The sequence below is a fragment of the Felis catus genome, chromosome A1 (assembly GCF_018350175.1).
Source record: "Felis catus isolate Fca126 chromosome A1, F.catus_Fca126_mat1.0, whole genome shotgun sequence".
NCBI lineage: Eukaryota > Metazoa > Chordata > Mammalia > Carnivora > Felidae > Felis > Felis catus.
In genome coordinates this window covers 111,346,508-111,368,243 of record NC_058368.1, presented here as the reverse complement: position 1 = coordinate 111,368,243, position 21,736 = coordinate 111,346,508, and the positions used below count along the sequence as shown (strand labels likewise).

Sequence of the window (21,736 nt, the reverse complement as noted above, 5' to 3'; positions counted from 1 at the left end):
TCATGAATGTATGAAATAAAGTTTAAAAGCAAATCCGACTGCTCTGAGATAATGCATTACTTACATACTTTGTGTTATGGTATTAACTGTCCTCTTCTAATTTTTTTAAAGATATGCAAAAACTTCTACAGGCATAATTTCAGAGGGAACATTTGCTTGAATAAACATTCATTAAGTAGACTAATATATGGATTTACTTTCTAACCCAAACTCTGCCCAGGAATGTTCTACTTTATTAGAAGTATGAACAGAGCAGTCCTTAAAATATTTGTTTTCTTTTAGAGTGATTTTCAAATCTGACCGAATCGTCAAAAATGAAAGAGCTCCAAACACAGATCAGTCACTTTTCTGTATGTAATGTATTTAGTGTTTTTAATGTTTATTTATTCTGAGAAAGATAGAATGTGCACGAGCAGAGAAGAGGCAGAGAGAGGAAAACAGAGGATTGGAAGCAGGCTCCATGCTGTCATTGCAGAGCCCAATGTGGGGCTCAAACTCATGATCCATGAGATCATGACCTGAGCCGAACTGAGCCAAAGTCAGAGGCTTAACAAGCCACCCAGGCACCCCTTTATGTACTGAATTTTTAAATAAAGACCTTAAATGATATATGAAACTATGTTTTCTTTTTTTTTAAATATTTTTATTAATTTATTTTGGGGAGAAAAAGAGAGAGAGACAAAGAAACAAGCTGAAGGCGGGGGGGGGGGGGGGGGGGGGGGGAATCCTAAGCAGGCTCCACATGGTTAGCACAGAGCTGGATGTTGGGCTTGAACTCACAAACCACGAAATTACAACCAAAATCAAGAAGAGCTAGACGCTTAACCGACTGAGCCACCCAGGTGCCCTGAAATTATTTTTTTCTATAGGTATTCCTTATTTTTTATCTTCTTTAGAACTGACCTAACATTCTCTCTGTGCCCTTACATCTATAATCAACTCTGACCGAACTCAAGACTGAAATTTCAAGAACCAAAGATACATACTTTCAATTGCCAAGTAAATTTTCCGCTCTCCTTCCTTAGGTTCTTTGCCAGGTGGGAAATATGTTCCTCTGATTGTAATTGCGGCTTCAGAATATTCACTAATTCTCTGCAGAGCTTCCTTAGAGGTAACTTTCCACCTAGCAGTCTAAGAAAGAAAAGGTGCGGGGAAAAATCACAACAGGATAAAAACCTGGCGTACTGACAAAGAATAGGTTGGCTAAATAATATTAAGGTCAATATTAAGATTATAATTAACTCCTTCACATCAATTCATTTAGATCCTAATGTACCTAGAATATGTTCATAAAAATAAAATTTCTACTGTTGTCGCCCTCCCTCATCAAGATAAAAAAGTAAAGTAGCTATTAAAACGTTCAAGGGTTTTAAACAAGGTATTTTTGCTCCTTAAGAAGCAAGAAATTTTACTCCGCAATTTATAAACAATGTTTAAACTGTTACTTGCCTGTGGGAAGTCATTGATCTCTAATTCTTCTTCATATCTTTTAAAAGATTCATTCTGTCCACCATCTTGCCTCTCCTCTTCTTGTTTCTCCAAAGGCACATAATTGAGCTTAGCATTGATCTTTTCAGCAAGTTGCTCTGCAATGGTTTTTGCAGACACAGTGGGAGCCAGGATGGTGCCGCCTCTGAGAATTGCATTGGTGGCCTGTTGCATCACATCCTGCAGTAAAAGAAGACCTACAGTCAAATCTCAAATGAGGGCAGAGACAAGATCTGGGATCCTACCACAAATTTTTCTCTGAAAAGCCACTAACTAATCTTTCTTTTCCTTTTCCCGTTCTCTTTTTTCTTTTCTTTTTCTTTCTTCCTTCCTTCCTTCTTCTCTCCCCTCCTTTCTTTCTTCCTTCCTTCCTTTCTCTCTCTCTCTCTCTCTCTCTCTCTCTCTCTCTCCCTTTCTTTAAGTAGGCTCTACACATAGCAAGGAGTCCAACACAGGGCTTCAATTCATGACCCCAAGATCAAGAGACGGACACGTAACCGACTGAGCCACACAGGTGTCTCCAGAAGCGTGTTTCTAATGCAGAGTTCTACTCATGTGCAATTAACAGCACATATTTATAACCAATAGTTTAATATATCTATATCCCTTATTTTCATGAAAAAAAATAAAGAACATTCAACTCTTTATTGAAAATTCTACTGGATCATAGAGAATTATGTAACTGTTGATATCAAATATAGTACAATATTCTAAAATCATTTATATATTTTGTGGCTCTTAAGATATTCTTCTAAATTAGAATCTTTGTCTACTACCACCACTGAGCTCCTTCCTGCCATCATAGCAAACCCAAAATTCAATAAATTATAGTAAGTGATTGACTTACTTTTTAATTTTATTTTGCACTTAAATCTTTTTAATTTGAACCTAATTTTACTATGTGTCTAATGTGGACAGAATTCTGTGGGTAATACATGACTCATACCTCACACTTTTCTAACAGTAAGAAGGTGTAGCTATTTGGTTTCAGCAGTAACGAGTTATTAGCAGTAAGAATTCCAGAGGATATTAGATTAGGTGCTACAACCCCTGTTTTCAGAGGAAGTACAGGCTTCAGTGTAGTAGACATTTCATGGTAACTCACTGGCTCAACAAAACAAATACAGAAACCTGAGGCTGTAAGCCTTGATCCTGGCTGCCTCACTGAGTCAGTCCACTAGCCTCCCTCTGGCTTGGTCCTCCCAACTTACAGGGTGCTACAGTCCTGAACCGATCCAGCCTGCTGGACAGAGGGCCCTGCTGATCCAAAACCTCAAAATCTTCAAAACAGTTTTATAATTAACAGACTATTCTTTGGGAATACTATGAAAATTTACTCTTAATTAAAAATTAATAATTTTTAAAAATTAATAAAAAAGCCCCCAAGAGAAAGATGGCATGTGAAATATTTAACACATTTTCCAGTTTTAAGCTCATGTTATTATGAGTTATGTAACTACGTATTTCTATTTCCAAGGAATTGTTTGTGTGCCCAACACCCCACCCAATAAAAGTGGATCAAGAAATAAAAAGTGAGTTATTTCTGTAACATTTTGGTAAGATCAATCGGAATATTACTTTAGAAAAACTATCTACAGCTAACATGCTTCAGTTAGGGCTTTCAAAATAGGCATTAAGACCTCAGTTAACCATACTAGAGGAATCATCCAAATGCAATATTTAAAGAATTCTGTATTTAGATTAATGTTAAATTCCCACTAACTCAATGTCTACGACAATCTGTTCACTGGTGCTGACATAAAAAGTACTCAGTAAAACTCGGAACAAATTACTTAATACCTGAGACTCAATGCCCAAATTCTTCTGAGCATTGATTCTAAGAGCCAGTCTCTTAGCTATTTCTAATTTCTCAGCATTTCCCGCAGTTGGAGCAGGAACACTAGATGTTCCAGGAGCAGCCATATCTTTTACTCTCTTCTTTGAATTAAACATACTTTCAATTTGTTCATCAATCTAAACAATAAAAAAGGGATTAATAAAAATTAGATTAAAAATGCAAATTCAGATATATCTACAGAAACTAATAAAGAATATTTCCATCAAATGACTAGAATAAGACAGTTGTATTTATGTTAATTCAACCACACAGATCAACAGGAAAATATATCAGCTATTTGTTAAGAGTGGCATATTTCATTTTAAAAATTCAGTTATCTATGGCAGGAAAAAAACAAACAAACAAACAAAATAGAATGGGAAAGGGAGGAGAGGGGAGGGCAGGGAAAGAAAACAGAAATACAACACTATGTGAACCAGTTAAGCAGACTCCCAAGCGGTCCAGAAAATACATCCTAGTTCAGCAAGTGAGAAACATGTGGTGTCAAGACAGAGCATCCAACAGGATGCAGCTGAGATGCTTCAAGGCTCAGGCCTTGAGGCCAAATTAAATTGCAGTGATAGGTTGGAAAAAGGGCAGTAACTCCAGGTCAGTGGGCCACTAAAAATACAGTTAATAGTTCTCAGGGAGAATAGTACATGTTCCTATGGTGGGGCTCCCAAAATCCTCCCCAAATTCTAAAATGTAAATGGTTCTGCCTTAAAAACTGGTTAACAGGGATGCCTGGGTGTCTCAGTTGGTTGAGCAACCGACTTTGGTTTAGGTCATGATCTCAAGGCTTGTGGGTTCGAGCCCAAAGTCAGGCTCTGCACTGACAGCTCGGAACCTGGAGAATGCTTCGCACTCTGTGTCTCCCTCTCTTTCTACTCCCGTTTGTGCGCTCTCTCTTTCAAAAATAAGTAAAACATTTAGGAAAAACAAAAAAACCTCTGGTTAAAAGAATCAGAAAAGAAGGTTTTATTGCTTTATTCCTTTTGAACTAAAAAACAGGAAAAAAGGAAGGTTGGTTTCCCTATCAAAGCAAGAACAATGGGTGAACACCTCAGCTCTCCAGGAGCCACATGAGTCCAACTGCCACTGTGTCATACTGAAGCTTGACATATCTACTTCATAAGCTATTTGCATTTCCTTTTAATAATGTCTTCTGCCCAACAATGACTACTGACTATGCCAACTACAGAGATTTAAATCCCTTTATATATTTAAGGTAGGCTAATAAGGCCTTATCTGGTAAAACTCAAATGGAGAGCAGAACTTGTTTAGGGTTTTAAAAATTAACTGTGTTAACTTACAAAGTTCTTTGAAATCAAAACAATCAACTTAACTTCCTTTTATAATACTTGTTATCTAACAAGGAGTTTTAGTTATCAACTAATATAAACTTAACATTCAAGTGAATATCTTATTTTTTTTTTTAATGTTTATTTTTGAGAGAGAGAAAGAGTATGAGCTGGGGAGGGGCAGAGACAGGGGGAGACACAGAATCTAAAACAGGCTCCAGGCTCCAAACCGTCAGCACAGAGCCCAACACAGGGCTTTAACTCACAAACTGTGAGATCATGACCTGAGCAAGTCGGACGCTTAACCAACTGAGACACCTAGGCACCCCAAAAGAATAAAACTTTTAAATTAAATAGGATGGGGAGCCCGGGGGGGCTCAGTCGGTTAAGCGTCCGGCTCTTGGGTTTTAGCTCAGATCATGATCTCACAGTTCATGAGTTTGAGCTCCATATCAGGCTCTGTGCTGACAGTGCAGAGCCTGCTTGGGACTCATTCTCTCTCTCTCTCTCTCTCTCTCTCTCTCTCTCTCTCTCTCTCAAAATAAATAAATAAACTTAAAAAAAAAGATACATGGCATTAAATTCCAAAACACACAAAATCAACAACGAGTACTGTGTATGATGCTAGCTTTTATTCACTTTAGTACTTTAAGTTGTTTATAAAAATTAACCAAGGAATCAATCGACATATTTCATATGAGATTAAAAAAAAAAATGTTCAAAGTATCATAAAAAAACTGAGGTGAGTTTAAAACAAGGCCATAAATTCTTCAGGTCATGATCTTGCGGTTCTTTGAGTTCGAGCCCCGAGTTGGGCTCTGTGTTGACAGCTCAGGGCCTGGATCCCGCTTCAGATTCTGTGTCTCCCTCTCTGCCCCTCCCCTATTCACACCCTTGTCTTTCTTGCTCTCAAAAATAAACACTAAAAAAAAAATAATAAAACAAGTCCATAAATTCTTTAATACTCTTCCCCTTCAAAAGGAGATGCTCTCCTTGAATGTGGGCTGGACTTAGTAACTTATTTTCAACAGACAGAATACAAGTAGTAGTGCCAGAGTAGAGCTTTACAGATTAATCATAAAAGGCCCTAAGGCTTCCTCTTTGCCATCTCAGATCACTCACTTTGGGAGAAGCCAGGGGCCATATTGTGAGGACACATAGGCAGAGTAAAGAACAGAGGTACCCTGCCAACATCACAGTGACTCTGACTTCTGAAAGAAAATGGTCCTCTGTCAGTCAAGCCTTCAAATGACTACAGCCCAGGATAATAGCATTACTGCAATCGCAATGAGACCCTAAGCCAAAACTACCAGTGTAACTGCTCCTGATTTGCTAACCCAAAGGAAATGTGAGAGAATAAATGTTGTTTGAAACTACTAGGCTGTGGATCAACTTGCTACAGCATAACCAATAAGTAACTAAAACACTGATTTAATTAAGTTTTAAGCCAGTATGGTATCCTAGAAAGAAATGGCCTAGGATTAATGAGAGATCTGGGGTCTGGTCCTTGCTGTGCTTAACAATGTGGTTGTGGGCCAAATCCTTTTTCTGGGCTTCCACTTCCTCAAATGATAAGATAAAAATGAATTCCTGATTTCTTTTTTTTTCTTTTTTCTTTTTTTTAATTTTTAACGTTTATTTATTTTTGAGACAGAGAGAGACACAGCATGAACGGGGGAGGGGCAGAGAGAGAGGGAGACACAGAATCCGAAGCAGGCTCCAGGCTCTGAGCCATCAGCCCAGAGCCCAATGCGGGGCTCGAACTCGCGGACCGCAAGATCGCGACCTGAGCCGAAGTCGGCCGCTTAACCGACTGAGCCACCCAGGGGCCCCTGAATTCCTGATTTCTGAAATTGACTGAGGTAAAGTTTAATAGAGTAAAAAAAAAAAAAAAAAAGTTCTGGGGCGCCTGGGTGGCTCAGTCGGTTAAGCGGCCGACTTCAGCTCAGGTCACGACCTCACACTCCGTGAGTTCGAGCCCCGCGTCGGGCTCTGTGCTGACCGCTCAGAGCCTGGAGCCTGTTTCAGATTCTGTGTCTCCCTCTCTCTCTGACCCTCCCCCTTTCATGCTCTGTCTCTCTCTGTCTCAAAAATAAATAAACGTTAAAAAAAAAAAATTAAAAAAAAAAAGTTCTAAGATCAAAGATCAAATATCATGGAGGATTTGTTAAACAAAGGTAAATAAGCTTCTTGACTTGAGGACTTTACACATACTTCAATATGCTAATCCTACTTAGTGGTACACACTAATATTTTCCAAAATCACTTTATAATGAAAACATCTTCTTCTAAAGCTCAAGCTCCTGGGATTTGGGTTCCAAACAATACTCTGTGAAATCCTGACCTTGCTGAGTCCTTAAGGTCCCCTTTACTCACTGGGTCACAAATAATAACATAAGCTAGGACCATGGTCTCTGAAATAAGAATGGAATGGGTCTCCTCAATTATAAAATGGGAATATTCTTGAGTATCTACCTTGTCTGGCTACTGTGAAGTAAATGAAACAATCCCTGTAAAGCACTTGACACCGTGCACAGCACTTAGTAATGCTCAAAAAATGCTATTACTGATTTTTTTAAGTTTATTTATTTATTTTAAGAGAGAGACAGAGACAGAGAGAGCTTGAGAGAGCAGGGGAGGGGCAGAGAGAGACAGAATCCCAAGCAGGTTCCACCCTGTCAGCACAGAGCCCAACACAGGGCTCGAACCTATGAACTGTGAGATCATGACCTGGGCTGAAATCAAGAGTCAGATGCTCAACTGACTGAGCCACCCAGGCGCCCTGTATTATTTTATTTTTTTAAAGTAATTTCTAAACCCAATGTGGGGACTGAACTCATGACCCCAAGATCAAGAGTCATGTATTCTCTGCCAAATGAGCCAGCCAAGCACCCTGCTAACTATTATTGTTAATGAGGATAACCTATAATGATTAAATTTTTAAAAATAAAAATATTAGCACTGATGTTGTTAAAGATGTGGGGAGCCAGGCACTCTTATACACCACCACAGCGAACGCCAAACTGGTATTCACTTTGCAGGAGGACAGTCTGAAAATGTTTCAGAACCAAATTAGATACACCCTTTGGGAGAGCAATTCCATGTACACACTCAACCTCAAAACTTAATCTAAAGAATGTACAAAATTAAATGTACAAGGACAAGCAGTGAAGTACAGTTTATGACAGTAAAGTATATTCCAAATATGAACATACAGAAACCCACATATTCAAAATTAAGAATAATGAGAATGAATTTACTAAAATGAGAAGATTTCAACATAAGACTGTTGTTGTAAAGGTGGTTATAAAGCAGTATGACCTCATTTTTATGAATATACATAATATGGGCAGGGCATATGTGAATAGAGAGAGGGAGAAAAGGAGAAAGAGAAGGAGGGAGGGAGAGAAAGGGAGAAAGGGAGAGAGGGAGAGAAAGAGTAAAGGCTGGGAAGGGCACATATCAGAAAGGTTTCCAACAACTGGCTATCTCAACAAATAAACCTGGGGTGGGGGGGAAGCAACAATGTTTCAATCAGCAAGAACGGGGCTCAGAAAAATGGCACTTACATCGACTGCAGCGTCCTCATCATCTGAATCTTGCAAACCGAGAGCTGCTTTTTGCAACTTCTTCCTCTCATTGGCCAAAGCTTGTTCTGTTTCATCAAACTTGAATCCCTTACCAGAGAACCCACTACTCTTTTTAATTATTTTCCCTTCCTTTCAAGGAAAAACAAAACAGTTAATTTCATACTAAAAAAAAAAAACTTTAATGTTTAGGAATTTAGGAGTAATTAAGTATTTTTCAAGGTAGCACATACCAATGTATCAAAAACATTTCATCTAGCATGAGAACAAAAAAAGAACTCTTCAGTATGATACAAAACATGGAGTTGAAGCAAAAGGGAGGATTTTGTTGTCATTCCTTTTCCCTCTCTAAAGAGATAAAGTTACCTTATCAAGGTTTACAAGTATAAAATATTCAAGGTTTACAACACAATAATGACCTGCATAAAGATAATGGGAATTGGAAAAAACTCACAGCTTTCTGCTGATCTTTGAAATCACTCCAAAGTTTCTCCAGATCAGAAGGCACCGCAGTTCCTGACAATTCAAGAGCTTTAATTATGTCACCAGCATAGCGAGCTTGATCTTCTGTGATAAAAGTATACGCATAACCCTAATGAATGATGAAAAAAAAGAGAACTATTAGACACTAACAAGATGACTCTTACTCAGATCACAACATAAAAGTAGAATCATCTAATAATAGATCTTCTTAAGAGTGACTTCATAGGGCACCAGGGTAGCTCAGTCGGTTAAGAGTCCGACTTCAGCTCAGGTCATGATCTCTCAGTCCATGAGTTCGAGCTCCTGTGGGGCTCTGTGTTAACAGCTCAGAGCCTGCATTCTGCTTCAGATTCTGTGTGTCTCTCTCTGCCCCTCCTCCCCTCACACACACTCTCTCTCTCAAAAATAAATAAACATCTGGGGCGCCTGGGTGGCGCAGTCGGTTAAGCGTCCGACTTCAGCCAGGTCACGATCTCACGGTCCGTGAGTTCGAGCCCCACGTCAGGCTCTGGGCTGATGGCTCGGAGCCTGGAGCCTGTTTCCGATTCTGTGTCTCCCTCTCTCTCTCTGCCCCTCCCCGTTCATGCTCTGCCTCTCTCTGTCCCAAAAATAAATAAACGTCGAAAAAAAAAAAAATTAAAAAAAAAAATAATAATAAATAAACATCTAAAAAAAAAATTAGGGGCTCCTGGGTGGCTCAGTCAGTTAAGCGTCCGACTTTAGCTCAGATCATAATTTCACAGTTCGTGAGCTCAAGTCCCAAGTCGGGATCTGTGCTGACAGCTCAGAGCCTGGAGCCTGCTTCAGATTCTGTGTCTCCCTCTCTCTCTGTTCCTCCCCTGCTCATGTTCCGTCACCCTCTCTCTCACAAATTAATAAATATTTTTTTAAAAAATTAAAAATAAAAATAAGCATACCAGAAACTCATTTCTTGATGCATAAACAGAAATTCAATTTTATATAAACGTGTAATTGCACTGTCATACACATTAATTTTAATATAATACATTATTTTTCCCCCTTTCGCTTGCATTCCCTTCCTACACTACCTACTGCACCTCTCTACCCCAACTAACTTGTATTCACTTGCTAGGACACAGCTTCCCACATATTTCTCCCTCTGCATATTGTTTAAGACCAGTAAGAGATATAAAAACATTTGTTTGTGTATGTGTAATGTGTTTTTACATACAAAAATGAAGTCAGCTATATAGCCTCCCTGGGGTTTTCTAAAGCCTAAGATTTCACATTTCCCTAGCAGCTTTTTGGTTCAAGCAAGAGAGTTGGGAGTAGAATGGCACACCACAATCAGACTGTCTTCACATACACTGTGTCCCTACCAGAAAACTTTTATGAATTGTAAAACATGGTTTAACACTGTATTTCAGGAATATCGAGTCACCACATGACCCATGGCCTGCTTTTGTGCTGTCCATGTGCTAAGAATAGTATCACATTATTTTAAGGTTTGTACGTGCACATAATTTTACACAAAGTTTCCCATAACCACAGAATAACTCAGGTTAAATCAATAAAAGCCATCACTATGTATTAGCTGTGTAAGCTGGGCAAGTAAGTTAACTTCTATGTACCTTAACTTTTCTTATCTATTAAATGGTATTACTCACCTCAAAGGGAAATTGTGAGGATGAAGTGAGATGATTTATGTAAAGCAATGAAAATTGTTCCTGGCATTCAATAAGTACTCCATAAATACATTATTATTATTATTATTATTATTATTATTGCCTCAGTATGTAGAAATGTCCAGGAATGGAAAATCAAATAGATGATCATACCATCATCAGTATTTCTTTTTCTTTTTTTTAATGTTTATTTATTTTTGAGAGGGAGGAAAGAGCACGAGTGGCAGTGGGGCAGAGACAGAGAGAGAAAGACACAGAATCTGAAAGAGGCTCCAGGCTCTGAGCTGTTAGCACAGAGCCCAACAAGAAGCCCAAACTCAGGAACAGTGAGATCATGACCTGAGCCAAAGTCAGACACCCAACCGAACGAGCCACCCAGGCGCCCCAATCACCATCAAGGTTTCCAACAACAGAATATTCTGCTTGCTGCCTTCAAAAAGAATGAGTTAGACCTATATAGTTACCAGACTATAAGTGAGTTAAAAAACCAAGAAATATACATAGTGTATGAAGCAGGACAGGGGAATAATGAGAAAAAGGGTAACAATTTCGGTAGGAGTACATTTTATAATCCCACATTTTAAAAATAGCAATGACAAATCTCAAACTATATACATGCATGTAAAAACGTATACAGAAATTTTTAAGCAAGGGAAAAAAAAAACTAAAAGACATAAATAACACTATCTGCCTAAAGAGAACAGCTAATTATCAATAACTTTAATAATACTGTGTATAGAAATGATGAACATCAACTAATCCCCATACTCTGATGATTGAAGATTTTCAAAATGTTTATGTTAACTCCTATTATCTACTCCTTATAACCCTAAACAAACAAACAAAAAAAACCTGTATTTTATTAATACAATGGAAATCAACTTTAAAAAGTTCTTTTTACTTTATTGCCTGCTCTTCCAGTCCTTCCCGCTCTGTGCACATAATCCTCATAATGGTTGGGGCAGCTGTAATTTACTACAAGAATCAGATGTTTCACATCTAAACCTCGGGCAGCAACAGAAGTGGCTACGAGAAGTTTGCAGGTCCCATTCTTGAAGTCATTTATGATGCTATCTCTGTCATATTGATCAATGCCTGCAAGTAAACAAACAAAAAATGTAAAACCACATACTGCATTTAAATTGTTCACTTCATCTGACACAGAAATAAGTTAAATGCAGAGTAAAGAATAAACACAACTTACAATGACCAAGCATCTACCAACTACAATACTGAAATAAAACACTAAAGAAATTTAATGGCCAGATCAAAAGCTACTGCTATTAACTCATTGATGAATATTCCAAATATGTTGTTTTGCCTCCTTTCTTGTGAATATGGATTATAATAGCAGAAACCCCATCTCAGATTCATTAACCTATACTTAACCTATTTATGGGGTAAAACAAGAAAAGGCAGGTACATTCAGCCTACAGTAACAGGATTCTTCAGATCTTTCTCCTTCTCCTATAGGTTATTAGAGCCTTGCTACTCAGTTTTGTCCGAGGACCAGAAGCAACATCACATGGGACGTTGTCAGAAATGCAGAATCTCAGAAAAAAAAGAGAAAGAGAGAGAGAAAGAAAAAGAGATAAAGAAAAGAAAAGAGAAGAAAAGAAAAGAGAAAAGAAGAAAGAAAAAAGAAAAGGAAAGGAAAGAAAAGCAGGCCAGATCCTACCCCAAACTACTGATTCAGATTTTGCATTTTAACAAGATAATTAGGTTACTGATTACACATTACTATTAAAGTTTGAAATGCACTGGTTAAAAAGCAGTGAACTGGGTCTCTCTTAAATATGTTTCCCAAAGAGCCTCAGGGTGAGTGATAACGGAGGGTATAAAATGCCAAAATGTTCTATTACAAAATACTCAGACGGAAAATTGATTTAATGATGGAGAACCTCTAGTAATTAGAGAAGGGAATGGGGTAAATTCTCAAACCATGAAAAACTCATTTTGGCAGCAGGAGATATTCTAAGGCTTCATATAAAATCTGAGTTTAAAATACACAGAATACTTAGTATCTAAATATATATCAATGCTAATTAATACTATTACCTAAAACTTAAACATACTCCTCAGGACACCTGCCTGGGTGGCTCAGTCAGTTAAGTGTCTGACTTCGGCTCAGGTCATGATTTCACGGTTTATGGGTTCAAGCCCCGCACTGGGCTTTGTGCTAACAGCTAAGAGCCTGGAGCCTGCTTCAGATTCCATGCCTCCCTATCTCTCTCTGCCCCTCCCCTGCTTGCACTCTGTCTCTCCCTTGCTCTCTCAGCAAAAAAAAAAAAAAAAAAAGTGTACTCTTCAATGACTGAATTAAAGAAATTATTTGGATCTAATGTCAAAATAACTAGAATCCAACACCAAACCCAAAAGTCTCTTAAGAAAAATTAATGAAGTCAATACCAATATAAATTAAATTTAAAATTAAAATGTACTAAAACTTTTACTTTAAACTGAGGTATCCTGACTACCTAACTCAGCTACACATACTTTATTCCATGAAGTGAATATAATATGCTAAACACAGTATATGGGATACCTGCCCAGCAGCAATTAACCCTCTTCCTTTTTTTTTTTTTCATGTGTATTTATATTTGAGAAACAAAGGGAAAGAGGGAGGGAGGGAGGGATGGTGTGGGAGCAGGGAAGGGGCAGAGAGAGATGACAACAGAATCTGAAGCAGGCTTCAGGCTCTGAGCTGTCAGCACAGAGCCTGATGTGGGACTTGAACTCACAAACTGTGAGATCATGACCTGAGCTGAAGTCGGATGCTTAACCAACTGAGCCACCCAAGTGCCCCAACCCTTTTCCTTTTTAACAGAACTCCAAATTTGTTCACCTATCCACCCAACATATGATCACATATATCAAACCAGAGATGAGCCTAATTCTCACTTTTAGGTGAATCAATCCCATTCACTTTCTGTGCTTAAGGCCTCCTTTGTAAAAATTAATGAGGATGAGACCCAGAGAGCTATACTTTACACAGGTCATCTCTATCAATATTCAATGTATTAGAAACTGAGAAAATTTGTGAATACTTACGAACTTGTTTAAAAATAACTTAAAAGCAATTACATATTAAAATTTAGGGGCATCTCGTAACAGAAGATAGTTGGAGTCTCATATCTTCTGCATCCCATCTGGTGCAATAGAACATGCCATGATGCCTTCAGAAAACTACACTATACACGCCACACAGAATGAAAGTAAAAAGGTAAATCACGTAGTAAGGTTATTACACAAATACTTTTGATCTCATGAACCCCTTAAAGTCTCTGAGAACCTCAAGGGTGCCAGGGCAAAACTTTAGGAATCATTAGTCATTCTGCTTGCTTACAAATGATTTAGGCATAAGCATGTGATGCAATTTTTACCAAAGAGATAAGAGAAGTACAGACAAGGGATTATGGGGGGGTGGGGGTGGGGGGAATATCCTTATTACTTATATAAAAAACACACATATCCCTCAATGTAGGAAAAGCTCTTATTGGACCAACCCTCTTGCAGACAGCAACTATAAACTCTGGGCAAAATATTGGGAGAAAAAAAAAAAAACACAAAAAACCTACCTGAAGGCACAAGAGTATGACTAAAAACAAGCAGAAACTGGAATTTTTGACATTTGGAATAATACACTAGCAGTAGTTGCAATTACAGGATTCAATTTATTTACTTTAAACTTTCTGTTTGGGGAAAAGCCTTGGGAAGCCACGGGGGACAAGTGAAACTTGAATAGAAACTGGAATTTTTGACATTTGGAATAATATACTAGCTGAGGACCAGAAAACAGAAGATGAAACAGAGTAGGCAAGCACAAACATGTGGACCCTAAACCATGCATGCATGGGACAGAATCCAAGCAACCTAGGTATGGCTAAAAGAAATTAACACTGGGGCGCCTGGGTGGCGCAGTCGGTTGGGCGGCCGACCTCAGCCAGGTCACGATCTCGCGGTCCGTGAGTTCGAGCCCCGCGTCGGGCTCTGGGCTGATGGCTCAGAGCCTGGAGCCTGTTTCCGATTCTGTGTCTCCCTCTCTCTCTGCCCCTCCCCCGTTCATGCTCTGTCTCTCTCTGTCCCCAAAAAAATAAATAAACGTTGGAAAAAAAAAAAAAAAAAAAAAAAAAAAAAAAAAAAAAAAAAAAAAAGAAATTAACACAGGGGTGCCTGGGTGGCTCAGCTGGTTAAGCATCTGACTTCAGCTCAGGTCATGAAGTCCTGGTCCCAGAGTTTGAGCCCCTCGTCAGGCTCTGTGCTGACAGCTCAGAGCCTGAAGCCTGCTTCAGATTCTGTGTCTCCCTCTCTCTTTGCCCCTTCCCCCGCTCACGCTCTGTTTCTCTCAGTCTCTCAAAAATGAATGTTAAAATTATTTTTACTAAAAAAATAAAAGAAATTAACAGATTTCAGATGTTGCCCATTAAAAGGACTGAGTTTAAAATAAGGGTCCAACCAAGTTAATGTCTTATTAAAACAAAAGTCTTAAGGAAAATATGAGAATTCAGACCCTACAATGGATTATTCATAAAGGGCAGTATACAAATCAAAATTATTAGATAAAAATATAGAAATATATAAAACAAAATAAAAAGATAATCAACAGAAACTGACAAGGTGACCAAGATGTTATGATTAATAGTCAAAGATTTTTATTTATTTATTTATTTTTGAGAGAGAGAGAGAGAGAGAGAGAGAGAGCAAGCATACACATGCACCCGTGGGAGAAAGGCAAAGAGGGAGAAAGAGAATCCAAGCATGCTCTGTGCTGTCAGCGCAGAGCCCGACATAGGGCCTGATCCTACAAAGTGTGAGATCACAACCTGAGCTGAAACTAACAGTCAGAAGCCCAACCTACTGAGCCACCCAGATGCCCTAATAGTCCAAGATTTTTAAAGCAACTGCTGTAACTGTGATCAAGGAAAAATTTTTAAATGCTCATAATGAATGGCAGGAAATCTTATGAGAGAAACAAGAAGAAAATATAAGAGAGAGCCAACTAGAAATTCTAGAACTAAAAAAAGAAAAATCTGAATTAAAAATTCACTGGATAGACTTAACAGCAAATAAAAGAGGGCAAAAAGAAATCCGTGAACTTGAAGACAGTTAAAGAAATGACCCAGTATTAATTTATAGAGGAGAAAAAAAGGTTGAAAAACAAAACTGAACAAAGGATCAAAGACATGGGAAATGGTACTAAAGGGCTGAACATACACATAATTGCAATCCCAAAGAGAGAAGAAAAATAGCTCTGGAAAAAAAAAAAATTAAGATACAAAGGTCAAGAATTTCCCAAATTTGTCCCAAATTACATCTGAAAAACATAAATTTACAGATTCTACAAGTTCAGTGAACCATGAGTACAATAAACACAAAGAAAACCATACTGATACACTAACCATATGACCCAGCAATCCCATTCCTGGTTATCTATTCTAGAAAAATTTTCACATACAACCTGTATTCAAGCACTTAATAGCAGCTCTATTCATTTTTGTCTAAAACTGGAAACAACCCAAACATCCTTCAACAGATGAAGATACACAAACCGTGGTACATCCATACAATAAATATCTTTGGGCAATAAAAAGAGATGAATTGTGCAACAACTTCAGTGGATCTGAAAATCATTATGTTGAGTGAAAAGAGTCAACTGCATAATGTATGACCTATATTTACAAATATTCTTATAAAAACACATCAGTGGTTGACGGGAGTTATAAACAGGAGGAGAGTTAACTTTTCAGTTACTTTTGTAGGTATAGGACAAGGGAGTTTTGGGGCATGATGGAACTGTTCTGTATCCCAATTATATTGTTCCCTGTGGGATGGCTGAAGCAGCAGAAAAACAAGGAACAGCCCAGGTGTCAAGAGAAATGAACTGAACGAACGGGGACAGATTTATACAAAAGAATATTAACAATAAGGGAAGAACTACTGGTAATGCAACAACGTGGAAGAATCCCAAAAACATGCCGAATGAGGCCAAGGACCACCCACCATATGACGGAACCAAGCCAATGAAGAATGGACAACCCAGCACCTAGAGCTATCAAGCTAGTAAGGGTAGAAGCTGAGAAGGAACAAGGGGGAAGGGAAGAGGCGGCGACCAGAACCTCATAAAACAAAGGCCCTTGCCTATAGTCCACAGGCATTCACTTTCGAAAGTCCCCTCTCTATAAAGAGAGCTTTCCTACTATTAAAAAAACATTTTCTGAAGCTAAAAAAAAGAAAAAAAAAGGCCGAGTAAAAGATAACTTGACACAAAAATGTTGAGAAAGTACGGTTTCATTTATCTGAAATTCTAAAAATACAACAAATATATGTTGGAAAAAAATGTAAAATGTGGTTGCCTGTGGGGATGAGAACAGGCATTAACTGGGGGGGAGTTCTGAGGTTGTATATGCATAGAGGTTTGGGTTTCACAGCTTATATATATTTGTCAAAACTCATCAAAGGGCACACTTATGATCTGTACATTTTACTACAGTTTACCTATAGTTTGTGTTTTTTTTTTTTAATTTGGGGGGACGGGGCGCCTGGGTGGCTCAGTCGGTTAGACGTCCAACTTCAGCCCAGGTCACGATCTCGTGGTCCATGAGTTCGAGCCCCACGTCAGGCTCTGGGCTGATGGCTCAGAGCATGGAGCCTGCTTCTGATTCTGTGTCTCCCTCTCTCTCTGCCGCTCCCCCATTCACGCTCTGTCTCCGTCTCAAAAATAAATAAACGTTAAAAAAAAATTTTTTTTTAATAAATAAATAAATAAATTTGGGGGGCGCTTGACTGGCTCGGTATACAATTCTTGATCTTGGGGTCTTGAGTTTGAGCCCGACGATAGGGACAGAGTTTACTTAAAAAACATAGTTATTCTAAAAAATAAAATAAAAAATTTTTGAACTAGTGTTAACCATCTGCATATTGAAGTGAAATATGCTGATGCTACAACTTTCTTTAAAACATATCAAAAAACTAAGAAATATGATGAGTAGGTAGAATAGACAGATGGCTAAAGATGTGAAAGAGAAATACAACAAAATGTTAGAAAATGTTAGTTGTAGAATCCAGTACTGGATGTTCAAGGCTCTTCACCATATGATTTTCTCAGATTTTTTCTGTGTTTACAAATTGTGGTTATAAAAATAAGAGGGGAAAAAGGCACCTAGACATATGGGAAATAGTCTTCTTCCTCTGTAATTTGTCTGATACAAAAGTGATGGTTAGGGGCACCTGGGTGGCTAAGTCGGTTAAGCGGCTAACTTTGGCTCAGGTCATGATCTCGAGGTCAGTGAGTTTAAGCCCTGTGTCGGGCTCTGTGCTGACAGCTCAGAGCCTGGAGCCTGTTTCGGATTCTGTGTCTCCCTCTCTCTGACCCTCTCCTGTTCATGCTCTGTATCTCTCTGTCTCAAAAATAAATAAACGTTAAAAAATAAATTAATTAAAAAAAAAAAGTGATGGTTAAAACTGCAGAAGGCTTTTTGGTGCCATGAAAAAAAACTACTTTAAAAACTAACTTGGGGTGCCTAGGTGGCTCAGCCAGTTAAGCACTGAACCCCTGATTTTGGCTCAGGTCATAATCTCACCGTTGGTGATAACACACCCAGCATGAGGCTCTGCACAGACAGCATGGAGTCTGTTTGGCATTCTCTCTCTCTCTCTCTCTCTCTCTCTCTCTCTCTCTCTCTCTGCCCCTCCCCCACCTCAAAATAAATAAATAAACTTAAAAAAAAAACAATTAAGTTAACATGCTCAGGATGGCAGTACAGAAAATACAATATAGTGACAGTGAGCCACTAAATGAAACAATCTGGAGTCACTTCACCATTAGATTTCATTTTTATAAAATAATAAAAATGTCTCATGATTTAAGGCAGTTGGATTAGTTTTTTGTCACTTGCAGAAAAAAGAAAAATGTAACTGATATTAATAGTACAAGTTGAAGGCCTCAACGAAACAGTCTGCCCTATAAAAAAAAGTATATGTTCTCATATACCATAATTTCTCATAAGTAGAAACCTGTGTGCTGCTTTCTAATTTCATTGTTTACCCTATTAGATGCATTGTTTTTTTTTTAACTTATTTATTTTGAGAGGGAGCATGAGCACATGCAAGTGGGGGGAGGGGCACAGTGAGAGAGGGACAGAATTCAAAGACACTTGCTCACAAGGTTCAATCCCATGAACCCATGAGATCATGACTCCAGCTGAGATCAAGAGCTGAATGCCCAACCAACTGAGCTACCCAGGTACCCAAGATGCACTGTGTTTTTAAGAAATTTTTAAATTATTCATTGTTAATGCAAAAGCTAAAAAATGGATGGCTGACAAACCAGAAACTGCAGCCACGGTTCAATGAAAGTATTTTCATATTTCTTTCATTTGTAACCTACTTTAAGGTTACTACAGGTTATGTGATAGGTCAAAAAGGAGTACTAAGAACATGTTCTCCATTTATTATGTTCATAATAATGCTGACAAACATCTAACAAAAAAGTTAAGCCACAGTAGAATGTTTTGATTGCTGTACTGAGAAAATTGTTTCAGGTTAAGACCAGGAGTGGGCAGAACATATAATCCACTCTCTTACTTCCAGCCTTTGCTCTTCCCCTTCTAGACCTGAAGACACGAAGAACTACAGGTGGCTCTATAGAAGACACAGCATGTGGGGCATCTCCAAGCATCCTTCTCACTATATCATTACACTATGTGTTAGGTATAAAATGTACATTAATTTCATATGCACATTAGGAATTTTATGATTACACCTTTTAATTCTTAAAAAGCCCTAAATAATTTCTACATTTTTATACTTATATAGCAAATTGGCTTTTATTCAGTTACACATTAAAAGAGCTTAACAACAAGACTCATAATCAAAACTTCTCCCTAGTTTTCCTTCAGAAATTTACCACACTGGAGGAGCCAGGGTAGCTCAGTTGGTTAAGTGTCCGACTTTGGCTCAGGTCATGATGTCACAGTTCATGGGTTTAAGCCCTACACTGGGCTCTGTGCTGACAGCTCAGAGCCTGGAGTCTACTTTGCATTCTGTGTCTCCCTCTCTCTCTGCTCCTCCTGCGCTCACACTCTGCCTCTCAAAAATAAACATTAAAAAAAAAAAGGTTAAAAGAAATTCAGCACATTGCTCTACTACAAAATTACTTAAAAAATGTCTAAGCTAATAAATAAATCTTACATTCACAATAAATTTTGTTTATTTGCTTTTTTTTTTTCAATGTTTTTTATTTATTTTTGGGACAGAGAGAGACAGAGCATGAACAGGGGAGGGGGAGAGAGAGAGGGAGACACAGAATCGGAAACAGGCTCCAGGCTCTGAGCCATCAGCCCAGAGCCCGACGCGGGGCTTGAACTCACGGACCGCGAGATCGCGACCTGGCTGAAGTCGAACGTTTAACCGACTGTGCCACCCAGGCGCCTCTTGTTTATTTGCTTTGAGACACAAGATTTTACATGGACACACCTGTTTTAATCAAAATATTTAAAATTAGAAAGTACTGGGACACCTGGGTGGCTTAGTTAGTTGGTCTGACTCCATTTCAGCTCAGGTCATGATCTCACAGTTCATGAGGTGGAGCTGTACGACAAGCTCTGTGCAGACAACCCAGAGCCTGCTTAGGATTCTCTTTGTCCTTCTCTCTCTGCCCCTCCCCCAATCGCTACTCACTCTCAAAATAAACATTAAAAACATTTTAATTTAACTTAAAAGTACAAAACAACAAACAGGAGAGAAAAGAAATCATCTAGGGAAAGAAAGAAAGCTGAGTCCCATGTTTCAAATGTGGAGAAAAACTAAAGTTCTACACTAGAAACTTTGTAGCTAATGGCAACCAAAACATTTTCAGGAATGATTACACTAACAGGGCCAAAATAAAACGTCTATGATAAGTCATTATTGCCTGTTTATCCTAATGATTAAAAGTAGACATGGACATGCTAGAAAGGTAAAAATGTAGAGAGAGTAAAAAGATTAGTGGCTGGGGCATCTTGGGTGGCTTAGTGGCTTAAGTGTTTGATTCTTGATCTCGTTTCAGGTCTTGATCTCAGGGCAGGGAGTTCAAGCCCTGCATCTTGGGGGAGCCTACTTAAAAAAAAAAAAAAAAAAAAAAAGATAAGCGGCAGTATAGGGATGGGGGAGGGAGGGATGAATAGGCAAACAGGATTCTTACGGTAGTATTTTCTATGACTGATATAGTATGGTACTATACTGGTGAATATGTCTTTATAAATTTGTCCAAATCCATAGACCGTATAACACCAAGAGCGAACCCTAATGTAAACCAGGGACTCTGGGTGACAATGATATGTCAATACAGGTTCAATGACTGTAACAAATGTACCTCTATGGTATGGAATATTGATAGGGGAGGAGGTTGTACTTGGGGGCAAGGGATATACGGGAACTTGGTAATTTCTGCTGTCTTGCTGTGTATCTAAAACTGCTCTAAAAAACAGTCTACTAAAAAAAGAAATGTTGGGGCACCTGGGTGGCTCAAGTCAGTTAAGTGCCATGGATCGAGAGGGTGAAGCCCTGAGTCAGGCTCTGCACTGACAGTGTGGACCTTGTTGGAATTGGATTCTCCCTCTCTAGCTCTTTGCCCCTCCCCCACTCATGCTTTTTCTCTCTCAGAATTAAAAAAAAAGTTGGGAAAAAAAAAAGATAAAGGGGTGCCTGGCTGGCTCAGTTAGTAGAGCATTCAACTCTTGATCTCTGGGTCATGAGTTCAAGCCCAACGCTGGGGATAGAGTTTACTTAAAAAAAAAAAAAAAAAAAAAAGTTTGGCATAAGATAAACATACAGATCAATGAAATTAAATAAAGAGCTCAGAAACCCTCAGATAAATAAATGGTCAATAGATTTTGACAAAGGTGCCAAGACTCTTCAATGGGAAAAGGACAGTCTTTTTACCACATGGGTCAGGGAAACTGAAAAACCACATGCAAAAGAATGCAGCTGGATCCATATCTTGCATCATATATAAAAATCACCTCAAAATGAATTACCTAAACGTAAAAGCTATAATTTTAGAACTCTGAGGAAACAAGAGGGAAAATTTTCATAACCTTGGACTTGGCAATGGTTTCTTGAATTAACAGCCAAAGAAAAGGCAAAAAAAGAAAAAATAAAATGGACTTCAAAATTTAAAACGTCTGCGCATCAAAAAACACTACCAAGAGGGTGAAAGGACAACCCAAAGAATGGGAGAAAATATATGTAAACTGTACATCTGATAAGGGATTGCTATCAAGAATATATAAAGAAATCCTACAACTCAGCAATGAAAAAAAGATGCAAATGACCTAATTAAAAATGGGCAGAAGCCTAAAATAGACAATTCTTCAAAAACAGATATACAAATACCCAATAAGCACATAAAAAGAT

General features: G+C 38.4%; 1 protein-coding gene across 2 annotated transcripts in view; it reads right to left on the bottom strand.

The window, feature by feature from the left end:
- Positions 1 to 21,736, bottom strand: part of DDX46 (DEAD-box helicase 46) — a 70,891-nt gene that overhangs the window by 9,845 nt on the left and 39,310 nt on the right. Inside the window, exons 16-21 of one of the 2 annotated variants that reach the window (XM_006927606.5) lie at positions 11,244 to 11,437; positions 8,668 to 8,805; positions 8,196 to 8,345; positions 3,286 to 3,462; positions 1,450 to 1,668; positions 987 to 1,131 (exon numbers count right to left, since the gene is read on the bottom strand). In XM_006927606.5, the coding sequence (XP_006927668.1) occupies positions 987 to 1,131; positions 1,450 to 1,668; positions 3,286 to 3,462; positions 8,196 to 8,345; positions 8,668 to 8,805; positions 11,244 to 11,437 (1,023 nt within the window). The remainder of the gene's footprint in view (positions 1 to 986; positions 1,132 to 1,449; positions 1,669 to 3,285; positions 3,463 to 8,195; positions 8,346 to 8,667; positions 8,806 to 11,243; positions 11,438 to 21,736) is intronic. The other variant, XM_003980775.5, reaches the window with a different exon arrangement.